Raw genomic sequence first — 23,521 nt, forward strand, 5'->3', positions numbered from 1 at the left:
TGTTGCTTAACCAGTGTTGTAGTTAAATAAACGCATACAATCATATTTAAGAGTTTATTTAACCTTAAAACTTCAATATGACGAAGTACCGACCCATGACACTGATTTCTTAGCTTGTGCTAGGGAGGTATTCCATCTGTCCAATATCTTGGTCCAATGTGTATGTTGTCTCACATTTTGCTTAATGAGAGAGTGAGATGCAATGACATTGTACAGGTGGAATACCACCCTTATGGATGGTACCTAACTCTTGTCTTGGGGGAGCTGAAGTTGTGATATTAAGACATGACGAATGTTTTGCAGTCGGAATAGGATGTCCACAAAAAGAGTGTGTATTACAAATAAATATTTTATTACATCATAATTATAAATCCTTAATAATACAAGTTAAACCATATCGTAAAAAGATATAGCTCAATTTCCTTTGACAATTTCATAAGGGTGTCGTGTTTCGGAGGTTCCGGGGAAAACTGCCGAATCCGACACAGGAGCATCCGATGCAACGGAGCCACGCCGTTTTATCGACTAAATAGCTAGTGTTTAGTTTTAAGTTTATAAAATACATATGTATGTTAGTCTGTAAGGTATTTGTAATATGGGCCTTGTTGCCTGAATTAAATTTCCAAATAAATAAATAAATAATTATACATTATTTCACTATCTACTTCAACAATTTAAAATTCGATAACTTCAGTCTTGAACTGCTCAGGCAAATGTACAACGATGTCTTGTAACTCGTCTAGTTTGGACTGCGCGCTGATCCTCGCCCACAAGACGGCGCACGTCGTGTTTCTGCAGTGCACGGATTGAGCGTGCCCGCAGCATGACTCGCATATCTGGAACAATATGCACATTCTATTTAAGGTTCTGCAGTTTAACGAACTTTCTTCGTCCGGATTTCACTTGACAACCAACTTTACGCTGATGATCTACTCTGACAACCTACCTTCGGCAAGTTTGCGTGTAATGATAGAGTTATCATTTAGTAGATTATTATTCACGATCAGTAGTATACAGACAAAGAGAATAGAGAGTTACTGTTATGGTAAATAAAATAATATAGTCACAGTACATTTATTGCCATTTTTCGACAGAAGATTAAAACTGTTAGAACGCCATTTGACTTTGATCCTTATTCTTACACTGATATGTGTCAATTTGCTAAATGTCGAAAATTAACGCCATCTACTCGACATTAGGCCAAAAGTTTGGCGTCATCGCTTGAAAATATTGTACCATACCTTTTGCCTAGTCTCGAGTAGATGGCGTTAATTTTTGACATTGAACTAATTGACACATATCAGTGAACGAATAAGGATCAAAGTCAAATGGCGTTTTAATCTTCTGTCGAAAGATGGCTGTAAATTTACTGGGGCTATATAATTCACTTTGGCAATCCGCCTCTATTTCAAATGGGGTCAGCTCGTCGAAGTGTAGCACCATCATAGCTTGCCCTGTCAATTCCTAGAATTGTGTCAAATTTTTGTTTTTTTTAATGCCCCGGACGCCAGCTTTTTAAGCCAAATCTTATAGAAAAAGGGGCAAGCAATGATTTGTATTTTAGCCGTAAGTAATACTAACATTAGTTTTAAGTCCTTTGTTTTGTTTTTATTTTTGTTACTAACCAATGATATGGACGATATTATGTCTGAAATAAAAAAATCAATTCAATTCAATGATGGCGCCATCTATGCAAACCTTTGACAGTTGCCAACCCCATTATCTTTGATACAGACCTGTTGGCAATCTAGACACCGCTGCCTTGCCTGCGCCCCCCTGTGCGCCAGCAGCGCCGCAGTAGAGTGCGGGCGGCGCGCACAGCTCCCGCACACGGCGCGCACGCCGCGCACGCCGCACGCCGCACACGCCGAGCGCCACATGTAGCGCGCGATGCTGCCCAACAGGGGCGCACGGGGTGTGGCCATGTCTGCTCGGTGGAAACCGAGCTCTTTCCACCTGCGAAAAAACAAAATGATGCTAAAAGTTACACGGCGGTTAAGCTTTGGATTCCTCCGAAAGCGGTGCCGTCATATAGCGGCCGCTATATAGCGGTGAATGACGTCACTAGAACGTTGTCTATGTAAACAAGATGGCGCGGTTTCCTAGACGGCGTTGATTGTCAACGTAACGTAAAAAAGCGGTGCCGTCATTTGGATGACGGCCGTCATGACGGTGTCGATAGTTTCGTGAACGTGAATGACACGAGATTTGAATAAATGATCTTCCGTACTACGTTTATTTTCCTCTTCTGATGATATTTCATCCTCCAAGTAAATTATAGATGGTCATGCAAATCTTGTCAGTAGAAAAAGGCGCAAAATTCAAATTTTCTATGGGACGATATCCCGCGCCTACACTTTTCAAATTTGCCGCTTTGACCTTGGTGGCTGACGGTGTGTTATGACGCCGTGGTACTTTCCACACGTCGTCACCGTAAAGACGGCCATCTTTTGCGGCCGCTATATGACGGCACCGCTTTCGGAGGAATCCAAAGCTTTACACAGGTATTGCGTTGCGGTCGGGTGAGGAAGTTCTTTAGACGGAAACGCTTCAGACCAAATTGTCAGTAAATAAGAACAAACGACTTTATCTTATATACCACAAGAGACGCCTTTACCTCTGTTGACCTTACTTCCATTTAATTAGAACCTGAGGTAGCCAGTGACTCACCACTTGAACACGTCGAGGCCGAGCAGCGACAGGCAGCGGTGCAGCGGCGGCAGCAGCACGCGCGCCGCGTAGTACGCCACGTGGGGAACAACGCCGTCCCGTGACACCTCAAAGTTAACATAAAGTTATTTATTTGCAATAACACGATAATATACATTTTCGTAAAAGTATTTTTCACCTCAGCAGCTCGAACAAGGGTAGTTTGCTACTTAAAAACAGTGAGCAAAATCGCATTTTGCTCACTTAGTGAGACAAAATGAGCAAAATGCGATTTTGCTCACTGTTTTTAAGTAGCAAAGTACCCTTGTTCGACCTGCTGAGGTGAAAATTTAATTGTTGGTATATCTTAAGAAAACATGAGTGATAGAGGTAAGTGATGAAGGAATACATTTTTCGGGTTCTGTAATATGTTCTCACTGCTGAGGTGAAAAATGTTGTGTACTACACGAGATCAAAGTTATTTACATCTCGTGCGCTTTTGAGTCCCTTACTACGCTCAAGATTATAGAATCTTTCGCTTGCACGGGACTCAAAATAAGCACTCGAAGAAATATCAAACTTTGATCTCTTGTTGTACAAATAACTATTCCATAATCGTCGACTATCGTCTTCCGCTTTGCGTGGCCTATCTTTTGCGGCATGTCATAGTGAACCTTGTCGGAATGTACGAAGGTTAGTATCAGTGCCGGCCCGAGCCCTTGATCAGGGTAGAGCGAAATCGGATTTTGGCGCCCTTCGTTAAAGTTTTCAAGCGTATTTTCCACCCCTGCCCCTCGCCACACTCGCGTCTTTTAAAACTTTTTTTTTCATTTGCCATTTTGGCGTCCCTTTTGCCATCCGGCGCCTAAAGCGGCCGCTCCACTCGCTCTACCCTAGATCCGGCCCAGTACGGATATGATGGTCGTTCTTGTCTACGTGACAGCGTGATAAAACGGTGTCCGTCACTTTCTTTCCCACGGTGTTAAACAGTGACAGTTATTTTATCACGTGGATAAAGATGGATAAAGCTATCCATAATAGGCTGGCTGGTTAGTATCGTGCTGTAGCCGCTCGTGTCAGTTGACATCTTTGGCGGTCAAAAGGTTAATAATGAAACAACATACAGCCTGGCAAAAAAGAGTAGAAATTAAAAAGTGGCTACACTGTAGGGTCGTCCCGTATACTTGGTCAAGCAGATCTTGTCAGTAGAATAAGGCCGCAAATTTGAAAAATGTAGGCGCGAAGGGATATCGTCCCATAGAAAATTTGAATTTCGCGCCTTTTTTTACAGACTGGATTTGCTTGACCAGCTATAGATTTGAAAGGAACGACACAACAGTGTAGCCACTTTTAATGACTACTCTTTTTTGGCACGCTAAAGCTTTGGATTCCTCCGAAAACGGTGCCGTCATATGACGGCCGTCATATAGCGGCCGCAAAAGACGGCCGTCTTTACGGTGGAGACATGTGGAAAGTACCACGGCGTCATAACACACCGTCATCCACCAAGGTCAAAGCGGCAAATTTGAAAAATGTAGACGCGATGGGATAACGTCCCATAGAAAATTTGAATTTCGCGCCTTTTCCTACTGACAAGATTTGCTTGATCATCTATAATTTACTTGGAGGATGAAATATCATCAGAAGAGGAAAATAATCGTAGTACGGAATCATTTATTCAAATCTCGTGTCATTTATTCAAAATGGCGTCACCGCTATCTAATAAAACGTTCACGAAACTATCGACACCGTCATGACGGCCGTCATCTTACGTTACAGTGACAATCAACGTAACGTAACGCCGTCTAGGAAACCGCGCCATCTTGCTTACACAGACAACGTTCTAGTGACGTCAGTCAACGCTATATAGCGGCCGTAATATGACGGCACCGTTTTCGGAGGAATCCAAAGCTTAATGGCTATAATACCTCTAGGGGGGTCCGTGCGAGCTTGACGAGCGGCGTGTTGGGCGCGCCGGCGCACACGAGCCACGACACGCGCCAGCCCGTGCGGGGCAGCGCGCGGCGGTCCCGCCCTACTAGTCTCCTGAAAAGTTAGGGCTCATTTAAACCCCATTTACACGGCGCGCGAACTCGTAACATACGATTTTATACTTGGTCAAACAGATCTTGTCAGTAGAAAAAGGCGGCAAATTTGAAAAATGTAGGCGCCAAGGGATATCGTCTCATAGAAAATTTGAGTTTCGCGCCTTTTTCTACTGACAAGATTTGGTTGACCGTCTATAGTTAATTAGTTACATTGCGGACCATTGAGGTTATGTCAATACGGCCGACCGATCAAATGACGCAATGTAATGAAACTCGCATGCGAGTTCTCGCACCGTCTAAATGAGCCCTTAGACAACGGGAGAACTCGTATACGATTGTCGTTACATTGCGTGAAATGTCCGTCCAAAAATTCTATCTGCAATAGTAAAAGGTGCTTCAATATATTCATAAGCTTGAAGAATAGTAAAATAAATACCTAATATAACTGTGATAAAAAGACCTTGAGTTGTTTGAGTTAAGTTATTTTCTATTAATGCATGTATAATGATTCGATTTAATAACCTTTTTTTGCATTCCAGATACTAAAATATTTTATATTGTCCCAATTTGTCTTAACCTCCTAAGGCCCAGCCGTACAAACGAAACCCAAATTTTTCCACTGAAATTTGAACCTAAATTGTAGGAAATAGAGTTGATTTTGCGTTGTTTGATAATTGAACTAAACAAAGCAAAAGCGACCCCGTTCCAATTGAATATGGTTTAAATTACATCGAACTGAATAGGTACTATAGCTAGGACCTTAGAACTTGCAGTCCCCAAACTTTTTTAAGGCACGCCCCCCTGCTGCCTAAAATGAAGATCCCATGCCCCCTTTTCGCTTCGATGCAAGGAAACGGAGAACTATTAGGCAATCGTGTTCAAATTTCCCGAGGCCCCGCGCCCCCCTGAAAATGTGCACCCCCCATTGACATAGATACCTAGGAACTGGCTTTACGGGCAATAATAATGAGGCATGACAGGGGCCAGTACAGCGGTGTGAAATCGCTACAACGCGATTGGTTGATGAGTTCGCATCACGCGCGCGATTGGTTGACGAGTTCGCATTACGCGTGCTATTGGTCGCAACTAGTTGCGTTAGACTGCACGATTGGCTGGAATTCGTGAGTAGCACCGCTGAACTAGTACCATTTTTAGTGCCCCATTAGCCCGTCCTTAGGTATTATACGTCAATGGCACCCCCCACTTTGGGAACCCCTGCCTTAGGTGGATAAGCAATTTGATTTGGAGGCAAATTAGTCAATCAAACTGTAATTTTAGTATCTAGCTGTGATATAGGACTAACATTCTACTAACTTGGCGATTTCATTGGGGGGCGCCGCGGCCGCCGGTCGGTATCCACTCACGCCGTGATATTCCCGCGTGAAAAATAACTCCTGAGGAGGAATCGTACCGTCGACCAATCGGGTGAGGGTAGACGTGACGAGCCGTTTGACGCGCGACATGTCGCCGGACGAAAACAACTCGCACAGGGATTTATGGAGGAGCTGGAACAATAGGGATGATGACACATGTTGAATTTTATAACAAAATCTGGTAAAATAGATAGCAAATGAGCAATTTATCACAATATTGTGGAAAAAAAATGGAAATAATACAGAAATACAGCACCCGATAGTTTCAAAATTTTAGTTTTTTTTTAACTTTAAAAAACGAAATAAGTAAGAATACCATTTGATTCCTCACATTTTATCCAAAAAAATATTGTATAGCAACTATATATGTACATAGCGATTTGTTATGGGCGTTTCGCGAGTGAAGTACGACTGTCGGACTTTGACTATCATTTCTGTCTTTTGTATTGCTGTAATGCAATGGGTCCCATATAGACATTTGATCCTTAAAACAAACCTGATCGATTGATACCATAAATGAAAATTTGTCATTTAGCCTATTGAACAATATTCAAGAAGTTTTAAATAAGTAGCTAGAGGTAAAGTGTAAGAAAAAAACCGGCCAAGTGCGAGTCGGACTCGCCACGGAGGGTTCCGCACCATCAACAAAAAATAGAGCAAAACAAGCAAAAAAAACGGTCACCCATCCAAGTACTGACCCCGCCCGACGTTGCTTAACCTCGGTCAAAAATCACGTTTGTTGTATGGGAGCCCAACTTAAATCTTTATTTTATTCTGTTTTTAGTATTTGTTGTTATAGCGGCAACAGAAATACATCATCTGTAAAAATTTCAACTGTCTAGCTATCAGGGTTCGTGAGATACAGCCTGGTGATAGACGGACGAACGGACGGACGGACAGCGGAGTCTTAGTAATAGGGTCCCGTTTTTACCCTTTGGGTACGGAACCCTAAAAACGTACCCTTTAGTTTGACATCCAAAACAGATGGCGCTGTATTGCGCCATATGTTTTGCGGTCACTGAATTGTCAAACGCCAACTTTTGACAATCATAGTCACCGCAAAATGTATAGAGCTGTATACTGTTCAGCGCCATCTCGTTTACCTGACAAATTCGAAGCACGAAATTGTCTTAGATTTTACGCATCTTAGGGCCTGCACTTGCACCATTCACTAACCCGGGGTTAACCGGTTAAACCTGGAGTTACCAGTACAATTAGACACTGGATTAACGGTTTAACCGGTTAACCCCGGGTTGGTGCAAGTGGCGGTTACTCAATGTATCTTTGCTATTACCTTAACTTGTGCCGGGCAACCATCGCGGCGCACCGTTTCGATGCCTTTGGCCTCGTATACGGGATGCTCTTGGTCCGGGCCTTCGTACATGTAGCCAACGTAACGCTTCTTAGTTTGTAGGATACATGGTTGGTACACCTGTTGGACAAAGGACAGCTGTTACTCGAACTAGCAGAGTGGTAACGTCTAATCATAAGGAAAAAAAAACTGCTAGAAGTATTAGAACAAATTACATTATTTTCTGAAAATATTTTAATTTGTTTTTATTTCAAGTAGAAACACCCATCCAAAAAAAGCCTAAGCCTTCAGTAAGAAGTGCATATACTTAGAAAAAATCGACCTATGCCGTTCAGTATTGGATAGTGGACTTACCGATTTGAGGGGACGATTTCAGAGTACTTTTAACCGGGTAAACCTGGAGTTACCATGGTTACCAGTACAATTTGACACTGGGTTTACGGTTTAGGCAGTTAACCCCAGGTTAGTGGGATGGTGCTAGTGGCACTTAAAGCATAATGCGAAGGAAATTCGCCGAGGCATTGGTTTTCATTGGGGATCTGGGTTAAAGCTATCGAATAACGTAACAGATATAAATCGAAAAAAAAAACCGGCCAAGTGCGAGTCGGACTCGCGTTCCAAGGGTTCCGTAAATTAAGTCCGACTCACGCTTGACTGCACATTTCTAATAGGTGTTTCTGTCATCTATAGAGCTATTTTGTGTATTTTTTTCGAAATTTAGACCCCGTAGTTTCGGAGACAAAGGGGGGGAAAGGTCGGACAGACAGACAGACGCACGAGTGATCCTATAAGGGTTCCGGTTTTTCCTTTTGAGGTACGGAACCCTAAAAAAAGAAGAAACAACACAGAGCAGATAATTAAAAAAAAAAAAAAAAAAGTCATTTATGTTAACTGTGTGTTTGTGTTTATGTATGTTAATTCATTAAATGGGGCTACCTTCTCTAGTTTTAGTGCGACTGGCGACGGATTGTCTGCAGTGACAGCGTCGGCTATCAGCTGCCCGATCCGGAAAGCTTCCTGCCTCGTACCGCCCGGCACTTGGACGAACATCGAGTCAGTGTCCCCGTATACTACCTGTGGAAAAAACCGGCCAAGTGCGAGTCGGACTCGCGCACGGAGGGTTCCGCACCATCAACAAAAAATAGAGCAAAACAAGCAAAAAAACGGTCACCCATCCAAGTACTGACCCCGCCCGGCGTTGCTTAACTTCGGTCAAAAATCACGTTTGTTGTATGGGAGCCCCACTTAAATCTTTATTCTATTCTGTTTTTAGTATTTGTTGTTATAGCGGCAACAGAAATACATCATCTGTGAAAATTTCAATTGTCTAGCTATCACGGTTCGTGAGATACAGCCTGGTGACGGACGGACGGACGGACGGACGGACGGACGGACGGACGGACAGCGGCGGAGTCTTAGTAATAGGGTCCCGTTTTTACCCTTTGGGTACGGAACCCTAAAAACGTTACTTACTTTCTGTATAAACAGCAACACTCCTAACTGTACATCGGTGGAATTACAAAAGGTATAAGGTCCACCGATGTACAATAAACAGTATGGGCGATTTTACAACTCTGTAGCTATACTTGGTCAAGCAGATTTTATCAGTAGAAAAAGGCGGCAAATTTGAAAAATGTAGGCGCGAAGGGATATCGTCGCATAGAAAATTTTAATTTCGCGCCTGTTTTTACTGACAAGATTTGCTTGACCAGCTATATCTTTAAACGTACCTTAGCGTTCCACTCCGTATTGTCTCGTACCATCTTGATTGCTCTTTCGAGCGTTTCACGGCCCTTGGCGACAACACTGTCACCAACTTCCACGCACGGCATGCGGCCGCTGAAATTAGCTGCCGTGTATCCGTATGTCACGTTCGCTATCAGCTTTAGACCTGTGGAAGAAATTTGAAAGATGTTGATATCGGCAATGTTTCCAGAATTTTAAATCAGAAAGAAGGATGTCTGTACCTTAATACTCTTGGACGCGATGAAGATGATGTCACTTGTCAGTATAATGCACAAAGTACTCGTAAATCTAATTGTACAGTTGGAACGTCGTCTATATTTAATTTTATGAGGTGAAGCTTTTTATTTATATTAGAAAATTAATGCAATGTAGTAGGAGCTGTAAACGTCTTAATTTTTTATATTTTTATCAATAAATGTTCTATATATCTATCTATAGTATCTATATTCACTTGGTATGTTCATATCCGGATATCAGGATGTCGTTAAAACCGGTTTGGCATCTACATAATTATTAATACATAAATTACAAATCTCTATGGACTGATGATAGCCTTAAAAGGCCGACCTTAAAGTTAAATGTTTTCATCCCCACCACCCTCCTGAGTTACATATGCTGTGGTGTAGAGGGAATGCCACGGAATAATCCTGAATATCCTGATATATATAGTTTGTCAAAGGACTGTCTCATTTCAAACAGACAGAGATAATCATACTATCTTTGTCTTATACTAGTACCTAGCACCCAAAAGAAAACGATGAGTATAGTTTTTTTTGTTCTTATTTACTGACAATTTGGTTTGACCAACTATAGCTACATATATTAGGTAGTATATAAGAAAAATCACATACCTAACTGTCGCGAATGCATCGCCTTCTTCACAGCCTCATCCGTCTGTTGCTTCATACTCTTCTTCACAGCCTGCCTCGCGGCGAGGATCCTCCTCAGCAACGCCGGTAACACCCCCCGTCGTACTGACGGCTTCACGAAACCCACGCCCACGGGCAACCAGTGGACGAGGCCGCTTTTCATTTTGTTAAGTGACACATAACATACCCAATCATCGCCAACGCATTGTTTTCTCCTTGGCTGACTGATAATACTATGGAAATGGCTTAGACTGAAGAGTCACATACCTAACTGTCGCGAATGCATCGCCTTCTTCACAGCTTCATCCGTCTGTTGCTTCATACTCTTCTTCACAGCCTGCCTCGCGGCAAGTATCCTCCTCAGCAACGCCGGTAACACCCCTCGTCTTACTGCCGGCTTCACGAAACCCACGCCCACGGGCGACCAGTGGACGAGGCCGCTTTTCATTTTGTTAAGTGACACATAACATACCCAATCGTCGCCAACGCATTGTTTTCTCCTTGGCTGACTGATAATACTATGGAAATGGCTTAAGACTGAAGAGTCACATACCTAACTGTCGCGAATGCATCGCCTTCTTCACAGCCTCATCCGTCTGTTGCTTCATACTCTTCTTCACAGCCTGCCTCGCGGCAAGTATCCTCCTCAGCAACGCCGGTAACACCCCCCGTCGTACTGACGGCTTCACGAAACCCACGCCCACGGGCGACCAGTGGACGAGGCAGTTTTTCATTTTGTTAAGTGACACATAACATACCCAATCTTCGCCAACGCATTGTTTTCTCCTTGGCTGACTGATAATACTATGGAAATGGCTTAGACTGAAGAGTCACATACCTAACTGTCGCGAATGCATCGCCTTCTTCACAGCTTCATCCGTCTGTTGCTTCATACTCTTCTTCACAGCCTGCCTCGCGGCAAGTATCCTCCTCAGCAACGCCGGTAACACTCCTCGTCTTACTGCCGGCTTCACGAAACCCACGCCCACGGGCAACCAGTGGACGAGGCCGTTTCATTTTGTTAAGTGACACATAACATACCCAATCGTCGCCAACGCATTGTTTTCTCCTTGGCTGACTGATAATACTATGGAAATGGCTTAAGACTGAAGAGTCACATACCTAACTGTCGCGAATGCATCGCCTTCTTCACAACCTCATCCGTCTGTTGCTTCATACTCTTCTTCACAGCCTGCCTCGCGGCAAGTATCCTCCTCAGCAACGCCGGTAACACCCCTCGTCTTACTGACGGCTTCACGAAACCCACGCCCACGGGCAACCAGTGGACGAGGCCGCTTTTCATTTTGTTAAGTGACACATAACATAGCCAATCTTCGCCAACGCATTGTTTTCTCCTTGGCTGACTGACAATATTAAGGAAATGGCTTAGATTGAAGAGTCACATACCTAACTGTCGCGAATGTATCGCTTTCTTCACAGCCTCATCCGTCTGTTGCTTCATACTCTTCTTCACAGCCTGCCTCGCGGCGAGGATCCTCCTCAGCAACGCCGGTAACACCCCCCGTCGTACTGACGGCTTCACGAAACCCACGCCCACGGGCGACCAGTGGACGAGGCCGCTTTTCATTTTGTTAAGTGACACATAACATACCCAATCGTCGCCAACGCATTGTTTTCTCCTTGGCTGACTGATAATACTATGGAAATGGCTTAAGACTGAAGAGTCACATACCTAACTGTCGCGAATGCATCGCCTTCTTCACAGCCTCATCCGTCTGTTGCTTCATACTCTTCTTCACAGCCTGCCTCGCGGCGAGGATCCTCCTCAGCAACGCCGGTAACACCCCCCGTCGTACTGACGGCTTCACGAAACCCACGCCCACGGGCGACCAGTGGACGAGGCAGTTTTTCATTTTGTTAAGTGACACATAACATACCCAATCTTCGCCAACGCATTGTTTTCTCCTTGGCTGACTGATAATACTATGGAAATGGCTTAGACTGAAGAGTCACATACCTAACTGTCGCGAATGCATCGCCTTCTTCACAGCTTCATCCGTCTGTTGCTTCATACTCTTCTTCACAGCCTGCCTCGCGGCAAGTATCCTCCTCAGCAACGCCGGTAACACTCCTCGTCTTACTGCCGGCTTCACGAAACCCACGCCCACGGGCAACCAGTGGACGAGGCCGTTTCATTTTGTTAAGTGACACATAACATACCCAATCGTCGCCAACGCATTGTTTTCTCCTTGGCTGACTGATAATACTATGGAAATGGCTTAAGACTGAAGAGTCACATACCTAACTGTCGCGAATGCATCGCCTTCTTCACAACCTCATCCGTCTGTTGCTTCATACTCTTCTTCACAGCCTGCCTCGCGGCAAGTATCCTCCTCAGCAACGCCGGTAACACCCCTCGTCTTACTGACGGCTTCACGAAACCCACGCCCACGGGCAACCAGTGGACGAGGCCGCTTTTCATTTTGTTAAGTGACACATAACATAGCCAATCTTCGCCAACGCATTGTTTTCTCCTTGGCTGACTGACAATATTAAGGAAATGGCTTAGATTGAAGAGTCACATACCTAACTGTCGCGAATGTATCGCTTTCTTCACAGCCTCATCCGTCTGTTGCTTCATACTCTTCTTCACAGCCTGCCTCGCGGCGAGGATCCTCCTCAGCAACGCCGGTAACACCCCCCGTCGTACTGACGGCTTCACGAAACCCACGCCCACGGGCGACCAGTGGACGAGGCCGCTTTTCATTTTGTTAAGTGACACATAACATACCCAATCGTCGCCAACGCATTGTTTTCTCCTTGGCTGACTGATAATACTATGGAAATGGCTTAAGACTGAAGAGTCACATACCTAACTGTCGCGAATGCATCGCCTTCTTCACAGCCTCATCCGTCTGTTGCTTCATACTCTTCTTCACAGCCTGCCTCGCGGCAAGTATCCTCCTCAGCAACGCCGGTAACACTCCTCGTCTTACTGCCGGCTTCACGAAACCCACGCCCACGGGCGACCAGTGGACGAGGCCGTTCTTCACTAAGGCCTCGAGCTTGGCTCGGGGTATACGGAGCCGCCAGGCGCCGAATTCGTAGGCTGATTCGCTGCAAAGGACTATGCGTCAAAATGGTCCCAAAACCAACAGAGTTGAGAGTTAGGTCATTAGATAGGTATTTCTCTGTACTTCATTTCGTTATATGGGCACCAAGCGGAATTCCATTGCAGAACTGAGATATTGGTATTTTAGTCAAAATGTCGTCACCCTTATTACCTAGGCAATAGAGTCCACCGCCGGGCGAGCGCGGCAAATCATTCGGTGTGCTCGCCCGGCGGTGCGCGAACATCTACCCTGCAGCAATTAATTTACTTACTTGGACTCTATTGCCTAAGTAATAAGGGTGACGACATTTTGGCTAAAATACCAATATCTCAGTTCTGCAATGGAATTCCGCTTGGTGCCCATAGAACAAAATTAAGTATATAGAAATACCTATCTTAATGACCTTACTCTCATTTCTGTTGGCGTTGGGTCCAGGCTTCATACAAAGTTGCCCATGGTCCTTTGATTAATGTACAGTGATCGGCACGACCCGTGTCGCACGGTGTCAATGACCTCAATCATTATGTTAACATAGATATGCCCCGAGATTTCGGTCTTTTTAGGAAGTCAGTATTTCCGATTGTAGTACATAAAGATATTCCAGACAGGAAGATGAATGATTTTTACCATTAAATAAAACGACATAAAGTTCAAAATAGGTATATAATCACATAGTAGGTAATATATCATTTTTTTATTTAATAATTAATTATACATTTTATAAGCTTATTTAACACTTTATCGTATATTTGCAAATATATATCATACAATAAAATTATTCTATTTAACAAAATCACGGAGTTATCTTATAATCTAATCATGTCCATATTATGATTTCTGCTCGCAATCCCGCGGTGCGTCACGGGTCGTGCCGATCACTGTTAATGTACAAGCAGGACACTTTTACTACCAGATATTCTACAAACTCTACAAGCTTATGTCCGGTTGTCGTATAAAATATAGCCTTAGGATTTATTTTTTATTTATAGCGTTACTATAATATGATGAATAGCGCGACGAAAGGGGTAAAACGATTGTTTTAAATGCATCTGAACCGAACTTAGACGAAACTAGTCATCTCGCCAACTAGCCGACTAGTCGGCCGACTAATCGGCTATCCGAGCGCCGATTAGTCGGTCAAATCAATACCTAGTCGGTACATCACTATATTCACTATTAAAAACGTATCTTACTCCATAAACTTATGTCCATTTGATTTGCAATTTTTATGGAGTGAATTTTGTCTGTTGTTTACCCTACCCGTATTTTTAGTCTTTTAGTCCCCCAATTTGCATTTTTAAGAATGTGTTGCTGTATGCGGCACGCACATACCTAGTTATCACATTTAAATTATAAATAATTATAATATTAAAATAGTTATGAATTATATTTCAACAATGGAGACAATCGTTTGGTATGCATCTATTATTCATAGCAATAATCTATACTGACCCGTTGATGTTTTGCACCCGTCCAATGCACGTGGAGAAACAATAGTTGTAAGCAATCATCATGGATGGATACAGGCTTTGGAAATCCAACACGATGACCGGATCGGCGTAAAATCGAGATTCTGAAAGAAAAAAAATGAGTTTTTTTTTTGATATGTTAATAAATAGGGAATATTACGCGAAAGTCTGCGTAGGGGGCGCCACTCCCGCGATAAGTCACAATATAAGGGTCTACCGCAAACAGGAGAGTCGAAATTTTGTTATCTAACCTCTCTATCACTCTTGCATATTCGAGCGATAAAGAGGCAGATAGCTGGTAGGCCCTTTGTAAACAACCTGCCGCATTATCAATGTCATATTTTAGTCTGTGAAAATTTGTCAAAAAACATTTTAAGGCACAGTATGTATAAGTTACTCTATGGTTTACGTTGGGGTTTAGTGCTGCACTCTGGCGGCAGAATATTAATACCATTTATGTTTCTATAATCTGATTATACGTGTTTCATGTTATTTTTCTCAAACATGCAATGAAATGTCGTCGCTCCGGGCGTTATATCAGGCTTCGAAGTATCACGTTTAGGGCGGAGCAACTCCAGAGAACTGTAAAGGAATTTCATACGAAATTGAAGGCCTAGGCCGGGAAGTAATTTTTTTTAAATTCTAATGTAAACATGGGGTCTGTGTCCATGAACAGGCTAAACAGCCGAATTATATATATTTTTTTTTTGTGAATGAATGGTTATCGGACCAAAATATCCGTGTTAACGCCTGTTATACACGAACGTACTGATATTAAGAATACGAATCTGTATGATTCAATGTGTTGATGAATAAATTTAAAATCTTGTCTATACGTAAGTCACCAGAGACCATAGACAATATTTAAAATCCTCTGCATTTATTTTATTTATTGAAATTGAGATTCTTATTATCAGGTTGTGTATAATGGCCCTAATATGGTCTATTCGAACACTACACACGCGAAATACGGACGACTTCCGTAAAAAAAAAAGTCATTATGGCAGGATTGGAAGGAAAATTAAAAAACTTTTGTCGTACACTACACGCTAAAATTTGTGGTTGATATTTATAATTTGTTTTTTTGAGTGGTGAATTTTTTTATTTCATTGCATATGTTTAAGAAAAGCACTATACATGCCTAGCCGTGGAAAGGTCTTGCCGACTTCGTATCACTATCCGGCCTCCCTACGGTCGGCCGTCTATACCTACTCACCCGGCAAGCCCTTCTTTCCCGGCGTCTGCAGTAATGTACTATACCTGGTTCAAAAATAAGTGGCAGTATTTCCGGGGCCCTCATAGCGGCCCGCTGCCGCACGCTCGGAGACAAGGCGATCAGGTTGAGAGGCCTGGCGGCGCGCAGCATCAGGGACTCCACGCGGAACTGGGAGCCCCGGGACAGCACCTCCCACCATTGCAGGCCGAAAAGCCGGGCCAGCTCGGATGTGCGGTCTGAAAGACCATTTTTACCATTTTTGCCGGTAGACTTTTAAGTCTGCACGGACATTTAGAAGACCGTCATGTCATAATAACCAGGGATGTTGCGAACATCCGCATCCGCATCCGCGGAACTTCCGCATTATTTTCAACATCCGCATCTGCATCCGCATCCGCATGAAATCGATGCGGAGCTTATCCGGATGCGGATGTCGAACAAGTCGGTACAGGAACGTCTTAGCGGCGGCGTAAGTGCTAGGTAATTTCATCATTACCTATAACGAAATCGTCTAGATCCAGAAAAGTCGGCGAAGTTACTGTTTATTAAATATATAACGCACCTATAATCTTGCTCAAATACTAAAGGTTTCGTAAAAAAATACTAAAAATGTAATATTTGACGTTTTCTAAGTACCTAATCTTGACATCCGCATCCGCGGATATGAGCCTTTAAATATCCGCATCCGCATCCGTATCCGCGGATGTCAAAAAATCTGCATCCGCAACATCCCTGATAATAACAAGTGCGAAAAAAACCATCAATATTTTTCGAAAAGATAGGTCCTAATGAGAAGAAAATCCCAAGCACGCTCATGTTATTTTTAAGCACAAATTTCTCCAAAACCCTGAAAATCGTCATGTACCACATTGAGAAGAGAGGAGACCAGTATTCAATAATAGGACCAAAGAGAATAGATTTTAGGTACAGTGAGTTACTGTCATGGTAAATTACGTAGCCACATCGTTCGAAAAGATTGCACCATACCTTTGGCCTATGCTCGGCTAGATGGCGTTAATTTCAATATTTACAAATTAACACATGTCAGTGAAAGAATAAGGATCAAAGTCAAATGGCGTACTAACAGTTTTATTCTTCTGTCAAAATATGGCGGTAAATTTACCGTAGCTGCATAATTTACCATGACAGTAACTCTCTATAAAATCTATTCTTTGAAAGGCGAAGGCTGGTATATTTTTGCAATACAATACTCGTAGACAGAGATATATTAACTGACCCATCTTTCAATACATCCAAGTGTCTTCCTTTCAAGATAAATAGGCACGAAATTACTACTTACTAATCATGTCTAGTTTCTCCATCATCCTCAAAGTCCCTGATAGCCGAGTGAGGTAATGCTCCACAGTGATCCATCTCAAAATCCTCGACGGATTGTCCCACCAGGCCGCCAACTGAGCCGCGCTATACGACGGCACCCGCTCCTTCAAGATCTCATACATACAGTTCTCAAAACTGTAATCGGACAACGCTAGCTCGTGTCGCAGCAAACGCCACACATTAAACATGATCCTACCGATAATCCTCCCTTCAAAATCGTTCTCCTCACTCCGCCAACGTTTCTGTCGATTCTTCTCCGTAATTCTAGACATCTCTTTCACCACTTCCAATCCCAATATTTGTGCTCTTTCCAACAAGTAGCCCCATGAACCCATTTCTATTTCGTAACCTGTTATTATGTCAGGATCGTGACTTTTAACTAGTTCAATCACTTTTTCTAGAAGATCAGATTCTGCATTTACGTATGTAATTTTCTGATCGAAAATACATCTGTCAAGTACTTTAAGCTCAAGATTGCCATCGACGCATATAATTTCAGTTAAGTTTTTTTGTAAGAAGTGTGCTGATGGGCAGTCGTTTGAAATCTTTATGAAAGCAACTTGGATAGGATCTACTAATGGATCAGGGTTGAGATCTCCTCTTACTGATGCATGGATCTCTATTAGCATTATTGTAAGAAAATCCACCTGCAAATACAGATCATCAATCATTGACGTATAATATCTAAGGACGGGCTAATGGGGCACTAAAAATGGTACTAGTTCAACTCACGAATTCCAGGCAATCGTGCAGTCTAACGCAACTAGTTGCGCGCGTAATGCGAACTCGTCAACCAATCGCGCGCGTGATGCGAACTCATCAACCAATCGCGTTGTAGCGATTTCACACCGCTGTACTGGCCCCTGTCATGCCTCATTATTATTGCCCGTAAAGCCAGTCCCTAGATATCTATGTCAATGTCATCAATAAATATGTACTCTTATTACAAGAATAAATCAAAGTATGTGTTTAATTACCTCTAATGCTGGTGTATCGTTTGATATGCTGTCTACATGATTCTCACTTCCACCAAAACACAAAAATGATCCATCTGGATGCATAGTCACTTGCAGACTATTATTCAATGATGATTTGTCCTGTTGAACAACATACAATTTAAAATTTATTGGCATTATAATATAAAAATATTACATCATTAAAATACATTACCTTATCATTACTTTCTAAGCTAATACTGCGATTAAATTCATCTTCATTCAAACCAATGGCTTGCGAATTTTCAAGATCATCTAATATTTTAGTTGTTTCTTTTACTTCCACCTTAGATTCCTCTTTATCATGATTTTGTTGATCTTTAACCCATTTTTCAACCTGTTTTTTAGTTGGCGGCTTTCTAATCGGTTCTAGAACATATTGTTTATTTCCTGCTAGAAGTGATTGCAAAGCTTCTGGTTTGGAAGTCTCTTCAGTAATTTCATTGGTCTGAAGAAATAGTAGCTGTCGCCATTCGTCTAGACTCGTGACGTCTAGAACTTTCTCGAAAGGTTTTTGGTCCTTGGCAGATTTGCTATGTGTCCTTAACACCATAAGACCGATCTCCACTTTATCACCGGAGTCCTTATGATCGGAAAAGAACGGTTCGGGATTTTTTACTTTGGGTATCTTGTAGTTTTTTAAACTGGAAATTATATAGCTCTTAGTTGGTGGTCTAATTTTAGGAGTGATCACAACATTAATAGACGAATTGTTTAATGACTTTGCTGTAGTATCCAAAACCTTCATTTCTGTTTTGACACGAGTATTTGTGACATGTGGTTTCATTTCTTCACTTTTTGTTTGAGTATCTTCAATATAACTATCGATGGGTTTATGCTCTTCTACAGACATATCAAAAAATCTAGACTTGTTGTAGAAACTTTGTATTCCATATTCGTCTTCTTCTGGTGATGATAAGAATGATTCGTTGTCCGATTGTTGCGAATTATTAGCTGGTTTTACAATCGTGGAGCAACCCGCTACAGGCTCGTAATGCTTCTCAATGTCATATTTTTCTGCTACTCCTACATGTCCATTACTTAAATCCAGATCTGTGACATTTTCTTTTTTTACAACTGTTTTGCTAGTTGTACTATCGTCAAATAAACGTACTTCTTTTTTTACATTGACAATACCACCTGCGCCCAGTGTCTGAGATCTTTTATGTTTTGTAGTTACTTTTTCTACCAGATCTGTAATATTTTCTATTTCTACATGTACTCTGTTGGCAATATTATCTTCAAATATATTACTTTTTGTTTCATTCTTTACACTAACGAAACCACTAGTGGCCGGACTTTTCCTAATAGTACTTTCAAGTTTACTAGTTACTTTTTCAACCAGATCTGTAATATTTTCTTTTTTAATGATTACTTCATGCGTATCTTCAGCATCTGAAGTTAGTTCTAAAGAACTATTTAAACTACTATGTACTTCTTTTTTTACAGCTCCTTGTATGTACACATTTGAAATACTATCTACTGTTTCTTGAGAAACGTCTACCTCATCAATATCACTTACATCAGATGTTCTATCAGTTTGTGTGTTGTTTTCAGGTACATGTTTCTTATTCTTAGGTCGCGATAATCCTAATTTGAATGGTCTCATTTTTCTTTTTCTTACTTTTTTAACATCTGGCAAATGAAAAAAAAAACGAATCAATAAACATTTGTAATATTTATAGTTACCAATGAAGAAAGATATATTACAAGATATACTTACGATCATCATCGAAAGTCCCATCAAGCTGTGGTATGTTGGCTCCATCCCAAAATGAGTCATGCCAAGATGGTGTATTGTCGTTTGAATCCATTTCACTAGAAATAAAACATACATTTGCCTTATTCGTAAACACATTGTTAACTTTTAATATATTCTGTAAGTTACCTTTTAAATGGTTCCAGAAGTATAGTATCTTCATTGAACACTTGTGAGTATTCAGCATCATCAGAATCTACATCTTCATCTTGCTCTATACCAGGAGTGGCCATAACACTGTCCTCTTCAGGCCTTTCAGTGTCTTCCATATCTTGCAGCATGCCTATTAATTCCAAATCTTCACTGTCCACTAAAAAAAACAGCTTATTTGTATGGGAGGTACCCCAAAAAAACATTTTTTTTCGATTTTATTGTACCACTTTTTCGGCGTGGAAAATATACATACTCATACCAAATTTCAGCGTTGTAGCACTAACGGTCACTGAGATTATCCGCGGACGGACGGACGGACGGACGGACGGACGGACGGACAGACATGGCGAAACTATAAGGGTTCCTAGTTGACTACGGAACCCTAAAAATGTATTGAGGCAATACCTGTCATATACTCTAGTAATACTCGATATCGATGTTTTGTTTTGCCGTGAAAAATCCGAGCTCTTATTATAATCTATTTCAAATTGTATACCTTTCGCTAATTCTGCTGGTGCTGTGGGTTAATGTTATAGCAGGGGTTCCCAAATTGTGGTACAGGTATAACATGTACTTTTATTTAGGGAGTCACACTACAAAAAAAGTTGAGAGCCCCTGAGTAAGACTATGCTAGCAAAGCAATAATTAAATTTAGTGAAGAATTAGTTTGCTTAACTCGTAAGCGTAGCATTGTCGCCATTTAGCTATAAGCCTAACATTTTATGACACACAGCAAAGTTTGCCAACCAGTATAGCATGCATATTAGTTGTGGCATTACCTACACAATATTTGACTGTAATGCAGGCTACTGTTTAGTGCCACACTTTCATCCACAAGGGTTTCATCAAGGTCTTCACTCAAACTCTCATTGATTGGCCTCAATGTTTGATTTAGACTAGCATTATGTGATCGATCAGGTAAATGTATACTGACATCTACTGCATTAAAAAATTGAGAGCCTTCCATACTTTCTGCTGGATAATATACTTCTTCTAATACTTTATTAATGTTAAGATCAGCTGGCTTGTTTATCAAATCTGACATTTTTAGTAAATACATCTGTTCAAATTTGTAGTGAGTGTCCGTTTCCTGACTCTTGATCCTTCCCTGTGACAGTGATTTGCTAGCTATAGACATGTTGAGTTGCTTTCTTCTTTCCATCTCTTGATTCCACACTTCTTCTAGACCCGGATTTTCAATTCCGTCACCTCTTCCTATTCTTTGTCTGTTTATAATGTGAGACGCTACGCAATCACCTTCATAGTAACAAACACTTTCAGATTTAAGGCAATCATGACTGTTTTCAATAGGATCATCACTATTTTGTGAAATGCCAGTTCTTCTGAATTTTATTGCTTGTAGATCTATGTTGCTCATTCCAAATAAATTGAAATCAATAAAGAATTGTAGTGTGAAGTTGAGGTGAGATTCATGTGGTTGAAATGTCTGTCCGAGAATGGCTCCATTGCTGCAGAGTTCTACCGCTTGTTTGATTAGGCCGGGATTGTAAAGGAAAACCTTTAAGTATAAATGATCCTTGTCATGAAATCCATAAAAGGGCCTAAAAATTAGAAAATAATTTTATTTTACAAAAAATATAAGATACATATTAAGTATTATGTTTTGCAAAATATTATGATGGTGTCAATCAATTTACTTGTGTAGCAAATTGGTTTAATAATATCTGTATTAAAAAAACCCTACCCCTATTTCTACTGCCGCCCTCAGCAAGTAAGTAATGAATTTGCAGATTTGTTAGGATTTACAAAAACTATACGACTATGACAATAAAAATAAAATTACCCCAAAGTTAAACTCATTATAAAAAGTAATTCTTTGTGGAAACTTACAATCCCTTGACCAGTGAAATCTTATAGACATGCTGGTTTGCTGATGAGGCCTGTTTCAAGGCTATGTTCAGGGCTTTATCCAAACTTGCCGCAATCTAAAATATACATGATATTATTATGATTATTATTTCGTTTTAGACAGACAGCTGATGCTGGTGCGTATATTACAACATATTTTATAAGAAGATACATCATCATCATACAAGGAATTGGCGTCTTTCATTTCCAGTTTTAGGTATTTCTAAGAAGACACAATTAACAGTATTATCATGTGTAATAATTAGAGGGGAAATTAAATATTTAAAGATATATGATAATAATATCCCAGAATTGTAAACATACTTGATATAGAAACTGGGGTTCAGGGTTCTGTGCCGGGCATGGTATGTAAAAGTATGGGAAAACCCCATGAACGTGAACACAGGCCTTACGGCCATCGGACGCAGGGCCGAATATACGCAGTACCGGAACCTGCCAAAAATTAGAAAAAAAAATTATTTAAAAAAGTAAAAAAAAAATAGGTGCAGGTGTAATTCAAGTCAACTTACCTTTGATTCCTAATCATGATGCATTAATATCATTAATAAATCCGTTCTGGACCTTAAATTACATGGAAATGAGATACGAGGAAAACTCACCTGTTTAATATCAGACCCTCTGAAGTCTGAATAGATTACGTCTATTCCTGGTATGGGCTTGGTTAGGTAGTGATCGCAGACAACGATCCTCACAGAAAACTCAGGTTTTGTTTGGCAAAATGCTGAAAACATGCCGGTTATTGAGGAATATATACCATGATTTGATAGGTTATTTGATCTTTGTTTCATATATTTTAAGTACTACTTACAGTTAGTAGAATTCATAATTGTGAACAGTCACACAATTGAAAAAGATTGTATAACAGGTTCAATATTGCATATTGCTGAACTGTTTTATAATATAACAAGATTAACAAGTTAAATTTCCTTTTGCTCCATTTCGTATTTGCGCCATTGGATTTGTTTTCATTTTCAATTTTCAATTCAAACTTCAAACTCGTCCCGTCGTGACAAGTCAGCTAAATGTCATTGTCAATTGCATTGTCACTATAAATAAAGCATAGTTCACACAGACACAGTCTCATCGACAATTGTACGTTGAGACCAAATTGAGAGATAATTGACGCGTTGTTGTGACGTCTTATTATTCGGCTTTAACTGCTATAATATTTAAATAGTTTAGATTTGGTTTAGATCCATTTAGATTAATGAAGGAATTTAAATTTGATTTAAATGGACCAAAATCTACAGTGCAACTCCGTACAACGAAACGTGTACATTCATTTCGTTCATTGCGTCATTAATTTTTTTTGTGTTGGTGCCACTGACTGCCATTTTCATTGTATGTACGTTCACGCAGTGGCGGATTTGCAGTCTTTGCCGCCCTAGGCTCAGACCCTGTCGCCGCCCCTTCAGCATCACACCCATCATATTGACTACATTTAGGTCAGGTAAAGAAAAGGTATAGAGGGAAATGCTTGGGACACATTTTTAACTTAGTAACTTTGTTTGGACTCGTTAGGAGGTGAAAATATCAAAAATCCCCGGCCGTAGCCCTTGAGCGGGGGTAGGGGGGTTTGATTTGAAGGTTCCATTTTCGGTTTTTCGCTTATAATATTTTAGAAACTATG

The 23,521-nt window shown here is 41.2% G+C and overlaps 1 protein-coding gene across 1 annotated transcript; it reads right to left on the reverse strand.

Moving 5' to 3' along the window:
* Nucleotides 1–666: 666 nt before the first annotated feature.
* On the reverse strand, nucleotides 667–22,768 carry LOC134649403 (DNA polymerase zeta catalytic subunit). Its single transcript, XM_063504153.1, has 21 exons — nucleotides 22,700–22,768; nucleotides 22,491–22,612; nucleotides 22,195–22,323; nucleotides 21,853–21,947; nucleotides 20,785–21,563; nucleotides 19,978–20,158; nucleotides 19,813–19,907; nucleotides 18,265–19,724; nucleotides 18,072–18,191; nucleotides 17,057–17,741; nucleotides 15,801–15,992; nucleotides 14,524–14,644; nucleotides 12,831–13,075; nucleotides 9,113–9,273; nucleotides 8,319–8,456; nucleotides 7,365–7,502; nucleotides 6,012–6,202; nucleotides 4,578–4,695; nucleotides 2,671–2,777; nucleotides 1,737–1,956; nucleotides 667–836 (listed from the first exon to the last, which is right to left on the reverse strand). Exons 1-21 carry the CDS (start codon nucleotides 22,713–22,715, stop codon nucleotides 675–677), a joined length of 5,475 nt encoding a protein of 1,824 aa, XP_063360223.1. The 5' UTR covers nucleotides 22,716–22,768; the 3' UTR covers nucleotides 667–674.
* Between the last annotated feature and the right edge of the window lie 753 nt (nucleotides 22,769–23,521).

Source organism: Cydia amplana, chromosome 7 (genome assembly GCF_948474715.1).
Source record: "Cydia amplana chromosome 7, ilCydAmpl1.1, whole genome shotgun sequence".
Lineage (NCBI taxonomy): Eukaryota > Metazoa > Arthropoda > Insecta > Lepidoptera > Tortricidae > Cydia > Cydia amplana.